The following is a 14,769-nucleotide window of genomic DNA, read 5'->3' on the forward strand; positions in this document are numbered from 1 at the left end:
TCTCTCTCTCTGTCTCTCTCTGTAACTAAAGTGCCAGAGTACAACCATTTACTTACTGTATGTAGAACTAGTTGCACCCATGGAGTTTTGGAGGAACGCAGAAATCCAAAGTTAAAATTGTCTGACCCCTATTTTTGCCCAGTTCATTAGTCCAAACTAGTTGCGATATTATCTTTGTATGATGAACCTAGAATTAGCAAATCACCTCGGCAAATACAACCACAACTATCTCAGGAATAGTCAAACGGTATTCAATCTCGTCTTTACATTTATCAGTCAGCTTCTGTATAACACTAAGTTCACTGATATAAACTACTCTGGTTTTCTGTGTTCTAGAGCATCTTTCCATTTTGCAGTTTTAGCGTCCCTTCCATCCAAGAGAAACAAAATATACTAACCTTGTGTAAGTAGGCTGTACAGGAACTATTTGCTTTCGTCCCACTATTTCCAACCACTTTCTCTCCACGGTTCGGCAGGATGGTCAGGTGAACTGATGGATGCCGTTCTGTTGAATATCATGACATTGGAGTTAGAAGTGTGTTATTTGTCTGACAGTTCACGATCAGCATACCTGACAGCGATCATGCCATCTCAAATAATAACCATGGTATCTTTGTGTGTGTGTGTGTGTGTGTGTGTGTGTGTGTGTGTGTGTTCGACTCTGGGCATAGGCTTCACAGCCCGCTGTCAAGGCCCAGTAGTCCTCCTACATGCCATACACCACATGTCACCACTTCGGCGCTAACACCCACCGTCCATATTGAATAATGCTAGGGCTGTCTCATACAGGACTGGTGTATTGGTATTAGCGGGGGTATTTTTACGACATGCCGGCGGATCTTCTGGTAGATCAGTAAAGTCTGATTTCATGAAATTCAGATCCTTAAACTGTTCCCTGCCCCAGAGGGGATTTGAACCTGGGTCTGGTAGGACTGCAGGCCACCTCTCTACCGATTGAGCCACCGCCTCCCCCCACATGGTACTCAAATAATGTGTCAAATATACACAACCATGACCCGGCTATAGGCTACCTGCTGGTAATGGCAGCTATGCTGATCGTTAAGTACGGTACAATCACAGTTTTCAAGCAAAACCATAGTGCATTAAGTATACCACCACCAGATTTTGCTCATTTTGTCATGGGGATGAGATATAGATGGCCAGTTAAAGGAAATGAAATACTTATATGAAATGCCTAATATGGTATCTACAAAACCTAATTTTAATAAAGCATCTTCCTCGTAATAGCTGTAATATTATTACAAGTAATAGATTTTTTTGTTGTTGTTGCAACTCCAGGCCCATCTGGAGGCAACCCAATGGACCGCAGGTTGAAGTTACCCTTCTGCAGTCCACCATCCTCTCCTCAAGGGGCAGGAAAGATGAGAGACATTTGCAAAACGGGTTATATCGGTACCACCGCGGGAAGCAGTGCTGTCTTAGTAGCAGTCGTTGAAACTAGTTTGACTGTGATGTCTAGTAAAAACAGAGTTTGAAAGCACTCCAGTCCAGCATTTCGGGTTTCCCCAGCCTCTGTTGCTGCAGCAAGTCCTGCCAAGGTAATACCACTTGCAAAGTACAACAATTATGTAATGCTGACAGAAACTATTTTAAGAGTGGAATGGGATATGCTATTAATGATACAGGGAAACTTTTAAATGAAAATGAACGCATAACATACTCGCAGTCTTGAAAACGTTAAGGATATAAAGGAGATTCGTTAAATGATTATACGAAAGAAACCTTAAAATCCCTACTGAGGAGAGAATATTAGAGGAGGCCAATAAGATGAAGATTAACAAAACTCTTAAATCATATCAGTTTTGCTCCAGGATTACTGTTAATATTAAGGACATTATAGTAAGTCCCTCACTAAGAGTTTAAGGTATTTCATGGTGGAGTGGTGACACGGAATTAGGAAATTACAAATGTTTCCTTAAATTATTAAAAGGGTGGGAAAGATCAAACAACACAAACCATTGAGCTGTGTATCAGTTTTAGACTAGGTGATAGATTCTGTTTTTGTGTGTGGTGTGTGGGGGGGAGGAAGGGGAGTGTGGGATTTGATGGATTGGGGAGAAGGAATGAGTGTGTGGGAGGAGATGGAAAGGATATTGGAAGGAGGAAGGAAGGAGGAGCGTAGGAGAGGGGGTAGGGAAGAACTGGTGGTGACCTGGGAGAGGAGGAGGAGGGGCAATGTTGGTATGGGAGGGGGACACTGTGGAAGGCAGCCAATACATTACCTTGGAACAACTACCGTGGGATCAGAATGGCTAGGTCCTGTCTCCAAAATATGCTTAAGAGACTGCATGGACACACGACTTGGTTATGTAAACAGACTTACCGATTTGCTCATTTTGCTATAACCGCGCTGGCTGCAGTAGCTTTATTCCGGCACATATATATAAATAAGTAAATTAAATATATAGCCTATGTGAAGTGTGTGTGTGTGTGTGTGTGTGTGTGTGTGTGTGTGTGTGTGTGTGTGTGTGTGTGTGTGTGTGTGTGTGTGTGTGTGTGTGTGTGTGTTGTACTAATGAAAAAAGTTCTGTCTCCTCTTCTGCTTTCTCTCCACGGACTTCGAAAATAAATCTGGCAATTTCAAAACTAACAAGCATGATACTGACGTGTAACCAAGTAGAGAAAATGCATCAGTGTCAGTTGCTGCATTTAAGAAGCTGTTTGTCAAAGTCCATGGCGAGAGAAGGAGGAGATCCAACAGGGATTTTTTGAAGCCTGCGAAGTACTTCAACATTGCGACACCACCGTCCCCTTGACCCACCTGCCGTAGTATTGTCGCTGGGTGAATTCAAGGCCTTAATTTTTTTAGTGTGGGGACGGATTTTCTTAGGCGATGCTTGTTATTTCTTTCTTTCTTTTTTTATGCGAGAAAGAAGGAACCAAAGGCCACGAGCCCGCAATAACTGTTCCTTCCAAGAGAAAAACAAAATACAAGAGGGAGCCAAATTCAAGATCCGATCATTTCGAGATGCCTGGACACACTGCGTTTGCAAGACTGGAGATCATAGTAAGCAGGAAATACAGACAGAGGGAGACAATTCCAGAGTTGACCTGTTGTATAAATGAAGGACTGGGAGTAACGGTCTGCACTGCTTCATTCAGTTACGAAGAGACACTTACAGCAGGAGGGGTCAGACAAAGTATTAAAAATTTCTCAACTAGGGACTGTCCTAAGCCTAATAAAGTAATGTAACAGCAGCAACAAAATAAAAACTACAACACCCGATGCTGTAGTCACTTCACTTGAACGTGGCCAAAGTTTCCCACTCTCATGGGCTATTTCACGTAACTCACTGGCAGAAAAAGACAATATTATGGCTGTATATCCCTTCCACTATACTTCTTCGTGATGTGCATCGTATTATTTTCTTGATCTGTTGTTGCAGCTCAGCATTAAAGACGTAAAAATGATAATATCAGACCAAGTTAAAGTGAGAATCATATGTTTTAAACGTTTTCACATCAGATGACCATAACCAACTCTCACTTGCCCGCAGACCCGCCTGTGTTAAGGATGTGGTTTGGGGAACTGTATTTATCTATCTGTAGCCAGACGCCATGATCCCATTAAGGGTGGCCGTTTGCCCTTCAGATAGTTGTTTTACGGGGAGGGGCACTAACCCTCCGCCAACCAGCTTTTTGACACATAGGGAACACGTATGGGTTGGTTATATGGTTACCACCCAGCGTTGTAAATGTTTTCCTGGCTTACAAGAAACCATTAGCCTTGTCACTCAATGTAAAGCCACCTGAAGAGGAAAGAAGAGTAATAAAAAGTGACAGGAAAGATGGGAGAAATAGGAAGAGAAGAGGGCAGACGCAGAAAAAGAATGATAAAGGTGAAGGAAGAAGTAGGCAGCACTACATCAAGTGAGTGTTTGGTGAATTCAAGATTAAAATATTTTCCTATAATATCACTACAGACCATCCGTGCATTTTCACCCCAAACCTGGCGATTCTAAATGTTGATAACTGCAACACTCTCTTGTACCTGAACCTACAAATGCAACACTCTCTTGTACCTGAACCCACAGATGCAACACTCTCTCTTGTATCATCAGAGAAATTACCAATATGCCGAGAATCGAACCCGGGACTCTCAGGTGAGAGGCAGGCAGCATACCACTACACCACGACCAGGTAAAAGTTAACTCACGTTGTCACAATCTTGTAACCAACGTCCCTCCGCCCCCACTGTGGGCATCAAGAGGATGAGTTAACCCCCTGGCACTCGGGCAATACAGGTTCCCTCTTCACTCTCTCTTGTACCTGAACCCACAGATGCAACACTCTCTCTTGTACCTGAACCCACAGATGCAACACTCTCTCATGTACCTGAACCCACAGATACAACACTCTCTCTTGTACCTGAACCCACAGATACAACACTCTCTCTTGTACCTGAACCCACAGATACAACACTCTCTCTTGTACCTGAACCCACAGATACAACACTCTCTCTTGTACCTGAACCCACAGATACAACACTCTCTCTTGTACCTGAACCCACAGATGCAACACTCTCTCTTGTACCTGAACCCACAGATGCAACACTCTCTCTTGTACCTGAACCCACAGATGCAACACTCTCTCTTGTACCTGAACCCACAGATGCAACACTCTCTCTTGTACCTGAACCCACAGATGCAACACTCTCTCTTGTACCTGAACCCACAGATGCAATACACTCTCTTGTACCTGAACAGATGCAACACTCTCTCTTGTACCTGAACCCACAGATGCAACACTCTCTCTTGTACCTGAACAGATGCAACACTCTCTCTTGTACCTGAACCCACAGATGCAACACTCTCTCTTGTACCTGAACCCACAGACCCTCCCGTCGTAATGGTGTCCTTGGGAGGCGAGGCAGCTGGAGTGGTGGAGGAGGGAGTGGACGTCCATCTCATCTGTAATGTGGACGCCAATCCACACGCCCATACGCTTTCCTGGTTCCATAAGGTAAGCTGCTCTCTCTCTCTCTCTCTCTCCAATTTATCTCAGAAACTACTAATGCAATATATCTAATGCACTTCATTGGAAACCGTATTGAGAAGTAGTAGGTGATATATGAGTGACTTTTCTCTAACGCACCACCTCTCTCTCTCTCTTATTTATCTCAGAAACTACTAATGCAATATATCTTATGCACATCATTGGAAACCGTAATGAGAAGTAATAGGTGTTATATCCGTAACTTTCCTATTTACCGAAGGAAAAGCCGAAAAGCATCAAACCGAACATCAAAACTGGATTACCTCGAAATTATTTATTCTACAAAGAAGCTACACCCATAACTAGAAGGCTTCTGGAATAGTAATACTCGTTGGTAATAATTTAGTGGCTTTTCTCAGCATTCGCCACAATACAGCTCAAACCATCTCAAAGGCACCTAACTCAGAGCCAGAATTTTATCTCGAATTATATTTGATCTAAAGTGGACCAACGCACACCAATGGGCAGCTAATATAACATGCTTTTACTTGTGCAAGCCTACAACTTAATTTATCGCTGCCGTCTTCTGGTCTTCTGATGATTGGAACTATGGAAAAACTTTGGAAGGCTTGGATACATTCTTTTATTACCTCGCTGAGAACGACAAGTATCCCCCAAGCTGAATAAAATCGCTTGGAGATAATAATAATAATAATAATAAAATGAAAACTAAGCATCCTGTGTAGAAGGTATTTTTCGTGGCACATAACTCACAAAATTGGAGGATCGTATCTTCAGTGAAACTAATCCATATTTTACGCGACATGGGAGACTTCGTTCCACCTCCTCCTTAGCCATTTATTTTGTATATTTTTCTTTTACATTTGCCTTTGTGTTACTTGTGTCATTTTATCATCAACACACTTTGCAATAATATACAGTAGATATGGGTGTGTTGTGCTAAATGAATCGCCAAGGAAAAGATGTAACGAAATCTCCAAAAACGCGTTCTATACAGACTTAGACTTCACCTGCTTTCCTTCTCTCCTCTCCCCTTCTTCCCAGGACCGTCCCCTGCACCATGATTCCCCCGGCGGTGTGGAGGTTGGGTCCGACAGTGTGACCCTTCGAGGCGTCACGAGGCACCAGGCGGGGCCCTATGTCTGTTCCGCTGCCAACGTGGAGGGTGAAGCACGTAGCCCTCCCCTCAACCTCACCGTCAACTGTGAGTACTGACAGACTGAGCTCTTATTCTCGTTGGCTTAGGAGGCTTTCCAGCAACTCTTACTTGTATATTACCTCCCAGGAACGTAGCATATGTTGTGCTGTTTGTATCTTTTCAATACTGACATAAATTAATTGTTCAAGAAAGTAAGAACGTGCGAACACTACAAAACCTCCGAGATTTGGTGTGTATAACCCGTGTCCCTTAAGGCTTGTAAAATACCATGCTTGCTTTCTTCTCAGTCAATAAGCCAACCATGTCACACCTTTCTGACAGCGCCATGAAAATTTCTCTCGTGGTACCTGTCATAAAAAGGAGCCAAATGTATCCTAAACAGTGCCAAAAATACAACATTGCTCGCTCGGATACGTTTTACACTTTCCTTGATATAAAAGAGAATGTGCCATACTGGAGAATTATACCGACAAGAAAGATGTGTTAAGGAATCTTTTAGCTGATGGGAATACTAGTTTTTCGGAGTTAGGTTCGATAGCGCCTCTCTCTCCCCAACTTACTTCGATCTTTGACACCTTACGGGATAAGGGATGAGCGTGGAAGTGAATGGTGAAGGCTGGGGTATCTCAGGTCTCACGTCTCTAAATGATGCTTTGTTGTATGCCGATAGTGAACTGAAGCTTTACTGCTGCTGTTTACTTAATACAGCTTGTTCTTCTGCATGGTACTTATATTTTTCTCATATCGATACAGGTAATATCTAAAACATACAAGAGTACATTAGCCTACCAGATAAAGGAATAAATTGGTTAGGAATATGTGTTAGTAAGCTCTGTAACACATTTACCTACCTAGTGAAGCGGGCGAGCTGGAACACTAGCTATCAAACATACATATTGTATCCTGTGAACGCCTATACCGTACACATCACCAACAGCAACTTATTCCAGAGATCATTACAGCTGCAACGGATCTCTGCACAAAGTCTGGAAGATTATGAATTATGCTCCATTTTTAAATTTCGCGGCACCGTCTGATTTTGTACATAAAAAACGGGCGGGATCTTTGAAACTGGTCTCTTCTGTTTGCTCTTTTATGCACTCAAAATATTAGACAAAGTATGGGGTAACAATATAGCATTTGAAAGCTCAGAAGCAAACCGATAATGTGTGTTCCATTCTGAGAGGAGATGGATGTCCCGCATTAATGATACTTATGTAGTCTGTGGGCATACACGTAAACCTATGCCTTCTTTCTGAGCACACCATTCCCTCTCTCAAGCAGTAGACAGGCATAAATCTTCTTCAGTATGTGAGTCAAAGGATGTAAGAGGGAAAGTCTTTGAACCCGATGTACAGGTAGGCAAGGTGATTAACATTACCCCTAGTGCCACCCCCCCTCCTCTCTCTTTCACTCTCTCTCTCTCTCGTGCAATGGATAGGTCTTCATCTTAGTCTTCTCTTCACCCACAGACAAACCAGTGTGCGAGGAGGAGGGTGGCGCAGGTAAGGTATATGCGGCAGGTGTGGGTCGAGTAGTTAACGTTACCTGCAGTGTCCTCGCCTCTCCCCAAGTCACAAAATTCTCCTGGGTGTTCAACAACTCGGTCACATCAGAGAGACTGCCAGGCAACCAGGTGTTCCTCAGGCCAGGTGAGTGTGGGACCTGTACATGTAGCTTAAACAGAGACCTACGAGTTTAAATCGAATGTTCTGTGCTTCGGATTCTGAGGGAAGGTTGGTACTCAGTAAGCAGTGAATGTCCGCCTTCGAAATGGCCCTCGTAGTCCACAGGTGTTTAATTTAAGGTTTGTTGTGTTTTTTCTCTAGATGGGCGAAGTGTGGCTCAGTTTTGGGCGCGAGGGAGTGAGGACTACGGGACGCTTCAGTGCTGGGCGCAGAACTCAGTAGGAAGGATGAGTACACCCTGCATATTCCACATCATACCAGCAGGTGGGTACATTATCATCATCATCATCACCACCACCACCACCACCACCACCACCATCATCATCATCATCATCATCATCATCATCATCATCATCATCATCATCATCATCATCATCACCATCACCACCATCATTATCATCATCACCATCATCAACTTAAACTTCCATGCTTCTTACGAGTACATAGGGTAGGAGGCATCCCGGCTAGGAACAGAAAATCATAAATGGAGGAGATTAATTGTTAGTGGACTGACGAATGGCTGCACCAAGCATCTGAAGCATCTTTCTAAGGGACGGGCACATCATCATCATCACCAGCAGCAGTATAAGCAGCATCTTATTATACTTGTACTTCTCCTGTTCTGTTCGTAGTAGAAGTAGTAGTAGTAGTGGTAGTAGTGACACAGAACAATTACTCCATGCGTTCATCATCATTCCTCCCTGATGTATTCACAAATGCATCAGTGTGGAATAACAGTCCCGCTCCTGTTGTCTCTGTAGGAAGGTAGGCGTTTGTTTAAGATGGCACATTTCCCTAACATTCGTATGGGGACCCAGCACGACCGTGGGGTAAACGCGATGTGCCTGGGGGAAATTGCTACCACTCAGCTGATGATCTGTTGCACTAATCGCATCACATTATAATTTATTCTTTCAAGCTTTCACCAGTCATGGTGTCTGAGGACACTGAGTATCAGCGGACGAGAAGTCCAGGAATGTTTAGGCCCATGCTTATGAATAACACGCCTTTAAATGCACGCCACTTTGGAAGGTCAGGAGTGTGTTGGAGACACTGTTCACAGCATTACACTGTACATTGCTGTACGGTGCTAACATATCAAAACACTGCTGCACACCGTATACTATGCAATGCTGTTACAGTACAACTTTACCGTTTGTAACAATACTATACAGCACTGCTGTACTATTAAACAATACTGTACAGTAAACTGCTATACGGTACAACCACTGTACAGTACTATTACTGTGTATGGAACCTATGTGACGACCCCAAAAGGGAAGTTGCTTCCCTCCGCTCGACGGGTCTGCTGAGCCAACATTACTGGGGTTCAACAACAACGGCATCAGATACTACTGTACAGCATTATTGCTGTAAACACTACTATAATACTGTACAAAATTACACTTTACACCATACACTGAGCATCACATACTGTACTGTAAATCGACTACCGTACATTACTGCTGTATAACAGAACTGTACAACTCTGTCACAGTACAAGTTGCCCTGCACTACACTGTACAGGACTGCCGTATAACACGAATGTATTAGTACTGTTTCAGCACTACTGTCCGACTGTACTCATCTGTTAAATAAGTGTACAAGTAACAAGCGAGATTAGTCAATTGGGCATAGCTATATCCAGGTCAGTGAAAGCTATCCTGGTGGGTAGGGGTGGCGGGTCCCTCCTTCACGGCTGACAGCAACCCTCTTACCATTAGCCTCTGATAGTGTCACATAGATATCCAGTCGCACCTCCCATTTGCCCCAGCCCGTAGGGAGTTAACAGATCGCACCTGCATCAGCGCATCTCGCCTCTGGGTGTTGTTATATCGAAGTACAGGACATTACAGAATCGCAAAGGAATATGGCTTAACTTTCGAATAATGTATTTTTTTTTCTCTCTCTTCTTCAGGGCGTCCAGAGCCCCCCGTCAGCTGCTGGGTGGTGAATCAGACCTACACATCGCTGGCTGTGGCCTGTACTCCAGGGTCTGATGGCGGCCTTACCCAGACTTTCACAACTACGGTAATATCACTCTCTCTCTCTCTCTCTCTCTCTCTCTCTCACACACACACACACACACACCAAACCACCCTTGAAAGAGAGAAAGCATTTTACATGTCTCTTCCAGGACCTTCATACGCTTAAATTCAGCTTACACGAGACTTTTAGCTGAGAGAGATCATAGCCTTCCTTATCTTCTTCAAAACACATGACATTAACTAATCTGAAGAGAAACGTCTGAAGATATTACAAGAAAACTAAGGCGTCACCAGATCCATGCAGTTAACCTTCTATCTATCTATAACTAGACGCCTTAATCCAGTAAAAGGCGGCCACAAGCAAATCGCCTCCATGTCACCCTGTCCCCTGCCATTTCGCTGCCCTTCCCCCAGCTCACACGCCCCTCTCTCTCATATACCTCTCTACTCCATCTCTCCATATCATTCTCGGTCTCCTCCTACTTCTTCCCCCCGCCACCCCACTCACATTCACTCTCCTCGTTAGTCTCCTGCTCTCCATCCTCTCTATATGCCTAACACTTAGAGCTGTATTCTCTTTGCCACAGGACACTTCGTAACGCCTTTTCCTTAGCGATTTGTTTTGCACACTACGTCTTACACTTTTACTCACAGGTCGTGTTTTACTGTTTTCGTTTTTTGCTCTTGCTGAGGACACTTCGTAACAACTTTTCCTTAGCGATTTGTTATGCACACTACATCTCACACCCCGGCACTTAAGGAAGCTCCCTAACACATCCTCCTCTGCTTCTGTTTATATATCACCTCGAGTACTGAAGTGTTACAATAAATTAACACTAGAATATGATGTTAGTCATGAACGAGTGCTATGGAAGGGACTTTTAGCGGCGGTATTGTGGCTTTCTCCCCTGAGTTACGTGCAATAAGCTGCAAAAGTACCAAACTCTGGGCCAAGTTAAAGCGAAAAGGGTATAGTGTTTTATTTCCCGTGTATCGAGACATGATTAAAATACAAATAATCCCGTCTTTTACTTATTCTATAGAGAAGAGGAATACAAATAATCCCGTCTTATACTAATTCTAAAGAGATGAGGAAGATCTTTGCAATGAATCAATGTGTTCCAGCAAGCGATCTACAAAATGAAATAGATAGGGAACTCTTGTAGAAGCTAAGAAGTAGGCCATGGTTGTGAGCTGTGTCTGGGGTACTGCCGCCTTTACAACCTAAGCCTTTATGCTCTCTCTTGCTTTACCTGTAACCATCGTAACGGAAGAATACCATTAAACACAAACTGATTTACACGTACCTTAGAATTATCATGTGTAGCTGGCCTTCCACAGATAAATAAACCTGACGTATTAAAAATTACTAATGAGATTGCCTTAAAATACCCTTTGAAAATTCTACCTGAACTTGTAGCATAAAAAATATTCTTTCATATCTTTGTAATTCTCCTGAACTTATATGAAATAGCTGATTCCGATAATTAGCACTGCCATTTCCAGTCGCTTAATTTTTCCATTCGTTTTTTGTTGGCTGAAATTCATGTACTTTTTAAAATACCCGCTGATGAATTTAATTATTGAATATCCCGGGAACGTATATGCTAATGGAGAAATTCTAGCTATCTGTTAAGGCGGACTAGTGGGTATATATACCTACAGTGGACTAGTAGGTATATATATGCTACTTACAATCATCAGTACCAGGACTTTGTAAGATATGAAGGAGCCAGTACAGGGATTAGCTGTATTTAGTGCTTGGGCAGTCACTGATGAAGTACCAACAGGACTCTACGCTGCTACATGTCAAGTTATCACGTACGAGGAAATGATGGATATTTAGGCCAACCAAGTACAGAATTTATGCAAAACTGTAGTGTGCTTTATAACGTAGCGCGTATATACCTTCCATTTCGCTATTTTTCTATCTATCTATCTATCTATATACCTAGGCTGCTTCCCCCACAGAAAGGGAGGTAGCCGAGACAGGACAACACACTCCAATTTACTCATGCAAACACACACATTTATTTGTGCTTCCTTTACTGTGATTTACGTTTTTCTACAATATTCCAGCAATCTCTATCTGACATCATGCAGCTCTGGGCGACTCTCTGAACTACAGGGATTAGATACAGCCTTTAGTTTTTTATTCATTAAAAGAGGTCTATCCTGTCTTGAAGTATAACGTCGAGTAATGTCAAGAATACAGCTAAATGCGTCGTCGGACTGAGATTGGGTACGCGAATAAAGCAAAATAACAGTATTAATAAAAACGTAGAGCTGGAATGCTTATCAGACCGCTCAGTAAAGTCGACCATATAGCCATTTTTACACATCATTCAAATATATTCGACTCTCAGTTCCATACCAAAGATAAATCCTGCTATACTAAACCCACTTCATTTAATCTGAACGTTCCTGCAAACTTCTGGGGCTTGTTCTGTCATCTGCCAAGGTAAAACAGTATCGGCCATATTTTCAAAACTGGGATCGCGAAGGTATACGAAACCCTTCATCTGACAGTCATTTGTTTAAACCCTTGTTGAGAGGAAGGTGTATGTGGCTTCTCTACCACCCTGTTGAATGCGCTTTGTAATGTTGCATGCAGGCAGACCATATCTAAGGCTCACACTTGCTCCATTATGGGCACTTGAAATTGAGAGTTTGTGTTCACCCTCTCCCTCTCAGTTTTAATACCATCATATACCTCCCCACACACAATACATCCTTTTATTTCAATCCATCATCGTTCGTCTGCTTCCTCAAGATTTATTTTCCAAACTACCCACTAATATCCCCTGGTTTGCTTCTTATGTCTTTTTAAAATCGACATAGATTGCATAAGTAACACACATGAATATGGTAACGTTGCAGTGTCAGAAATTAATAAGTATGGAGGTGTAAGTAAGCCTTCTAACTGTTCGATAATACCGCACTTTTTCCCTTCCTGTTCACCTATACCTATTCCGCCACTCCAGGTGTATCTCTCCTCTCCTTCTTACCACCTCATTAAGTGACACGCTGTTCTGCGACTTGATGAATACGCAACCTTACTGCATTATGAATAAATATGGAACCTGGCATCATTTTAGGTAGTGGAGGCAGTGACGGGTCGTGGGCAGGTGCGGGTGACCTCTCGGCAACCCAGCTTCACCCTGCGCGGCCTCACCCCTGGTCTAGACTACCTGATTGAGGTGGTGGCCGCCAACGCTCTGGGCACCTCACCTCCTGTCATGCTCAACGCCTTTACTTACAAGACAGCAGAGAATAGGATGAGTGAGTACCCATATAACTAGATTATTTTATTTTAGCAGAGGCACTATCTGTGAAACGTGGCACATTTTCTGAGCATTTCACCTCCTGTCGTGCTCAACATTTTTACTTACAAGACAGCCGAGAACAGGGAGGATGAGCACCTGTATAACTAGATTGCTTTATTTATCACCGCAGAGGCTCCTGTGAAACATGACACATTCTATCCTCATTCCCCAAGTTCTTATCCCTAGTTTGTCTGTCTACCTGTCTTACATCTGTCAGCCCCGTAGTACAAAGTGGCACAGACGACTTCGTAGCGCTCTTTCCCTTGCGATATAATTTCCACATCAGCATTTTCTTTTATCCTGTTTATATTGAATGTTTGCATCAGTAAGCTGCAAGAGAATACTGAGACTCAAAGTGAAGAATGAATCTCGATGGAGAAGGTGTTAGGAAATGTCCAGTGCCACTTACACATCCCTCTGCAGTGCCATCCTATAATTGTCCTAAAATCTGACTTGATGCAGGAAATGAGAAAGCGGAGGAGGTGACAAGTGTGGCCGGTGGTGAGGGTGTAGTTGCCGGAAGCAGGGTGGTGGTGGTGATGGTGGTGGCGGCGGTGGTGATGCTGGTGGTGGTGATGGTGGTCATGGTGATGGTGGCCAAATGTGCCGCCACAAGAAGGTACCAGGACGAGACACGCATCACAGGCACACCTCCTCCTAAACCTCGGTCAATAGGGTCAGAGGAAGGTGAGTGTGTTGTACCTGCGTTTTTACACACACACACACACACACACACACACACACACACACACACACACACACACACACACACACACACACACACACACACACACACACACACACACACACACACACACACACACACACACACACACACACACCAAACATAACATTGCTCTCACTCTGCAACCGCGAATGTACAATTGGCATCGTGGTAAGCAGTAACTTATGACTGTAAATATTGCCTAATGTGACAGACCTAGGACTGCATACCTCCTATCAAGTTCTCCTCTGTGTCCATCTCTCTCTCTCTCTCTCTCACACCTATCGCCTATCCTCCTTATCTCAGCCCCACACGCCGGCACGCCCCACACTGAGGTAGAGTATGAAATGGAAGCGCTGGTGGGAGACTCGCCCCCCTTGCCCCCTGCACCGCCCCCTCCGGAGAAGACATGACATAAGCTTCCCTCTGTCAGCTGTGGATCCCCCCTCACACTCCTGACGGGCGCTACTGACGCTACGTGAGGTGAGTTGTGTCAGCACGGTGTGTAACAAGGGACCCGTTTTTAAAATATACGGTTTTATGTTTGAAAAGATATTCCCTTAAATGGATGACGCAGTTTTTGTTATTCTTGTTGACACTGGGAGATTTTATTCAGCTTTAGAGAGACTTGTGGCAAATAATTTCAAGAATCAGAGACCTGAGTTTCATAAAATCGCCTGGATGTACTAAGAATGCAATACAAAGTTAAAACACCGTATTCGTGAGGATCAAACATAAATTGCTCAGAGGAGGGAGAGCTCCAAAATACTGACTAAGGTAATTATACCGCTTTAACTGTAGCCTGGCCTAAAACTGCCACCTCTCCATCTTGAATGTTGTGTTGTAACAATAGATTAAACTTGAATATAATGCTAGTCACGAGGAGGTGTTAGGGAGAGGTTGTAGG

The 14,769-nt window shown here is 43.5% G+C and overlaps 2 protein-coding genes across 2 annotated transcripts in view; both read left to right on the top strand.

The window, feature by feature from the left end:
- LOC145393495 (adhesion molecule nephrin-like) overlaps positions 1 to 13,114 on the top strand; it is a 78,809-nt gene extending 65,695 nt beyond the window's left edge. Inside the window, exons 8-13 of the mRNA XM_080267624.1 lie at positions 4,856 to 4,983; positions 6,022 to 6,181; positions 7,609 to 7,788; positions 7,966 to 8,088; positions 9,743 to 9,855; positions 12,911 to 13,114. Coding sequence (XP_080123750.1) covers positions 4,856 to 4,983; positions 6,022 to 6,181; positions 7,609 to 7,788; positions 7,966 to 8,088; positions 9,743 to 9,855; positions 12,911 to 13,114 — 908 coding nt within the window. The remainder of the gene's footprint in view (positions 1 to 4,855; positions 4,984 to 6,021; positions 6,182 to 7,608; positions 7,789 to 7,965; positions 8,089 to 9,742; positions 9,856 to 12,910) is intronic.
- A 169-nt stretch (positions 13,115 to 13,283) lies between these two features.
- Positions 13,284 to 14,340, top strand: LOC145393501 (uncharacterized). Its single transcript, XM_080267633.1, has 3 exons — positions 13,284 to 13,323; positions 13,601 to 13,825; positions 14,169 to 14,340. Exons 1-3 carry the CDS (start codon positions 13,284 to 13,286, stop codon positions 14,273 to 14,275), a joined length of 372 nt encoding a protein of 123 aa, XP_080123759.1. The 3' UTR covers positions 14,276 to 14,340.
- Positions 14,341 to 14,769: the final 429 nt, after the last annotated feature.

This window comes from Coenobita brevimanus, chromosome 3 (genome assembly GCF_032717465.1).
Source record: "Coenobita brevimanus isolate Jiangsu-jjx chromosome 3, ASM3271746v2, whole genome shotgun sequence".
NCBI lineage: Eukaryota > Metazoa > Arthropoda > Malacostraca > Decapoda > Coenobitidae > Coenobita > Coenobita brevimanus.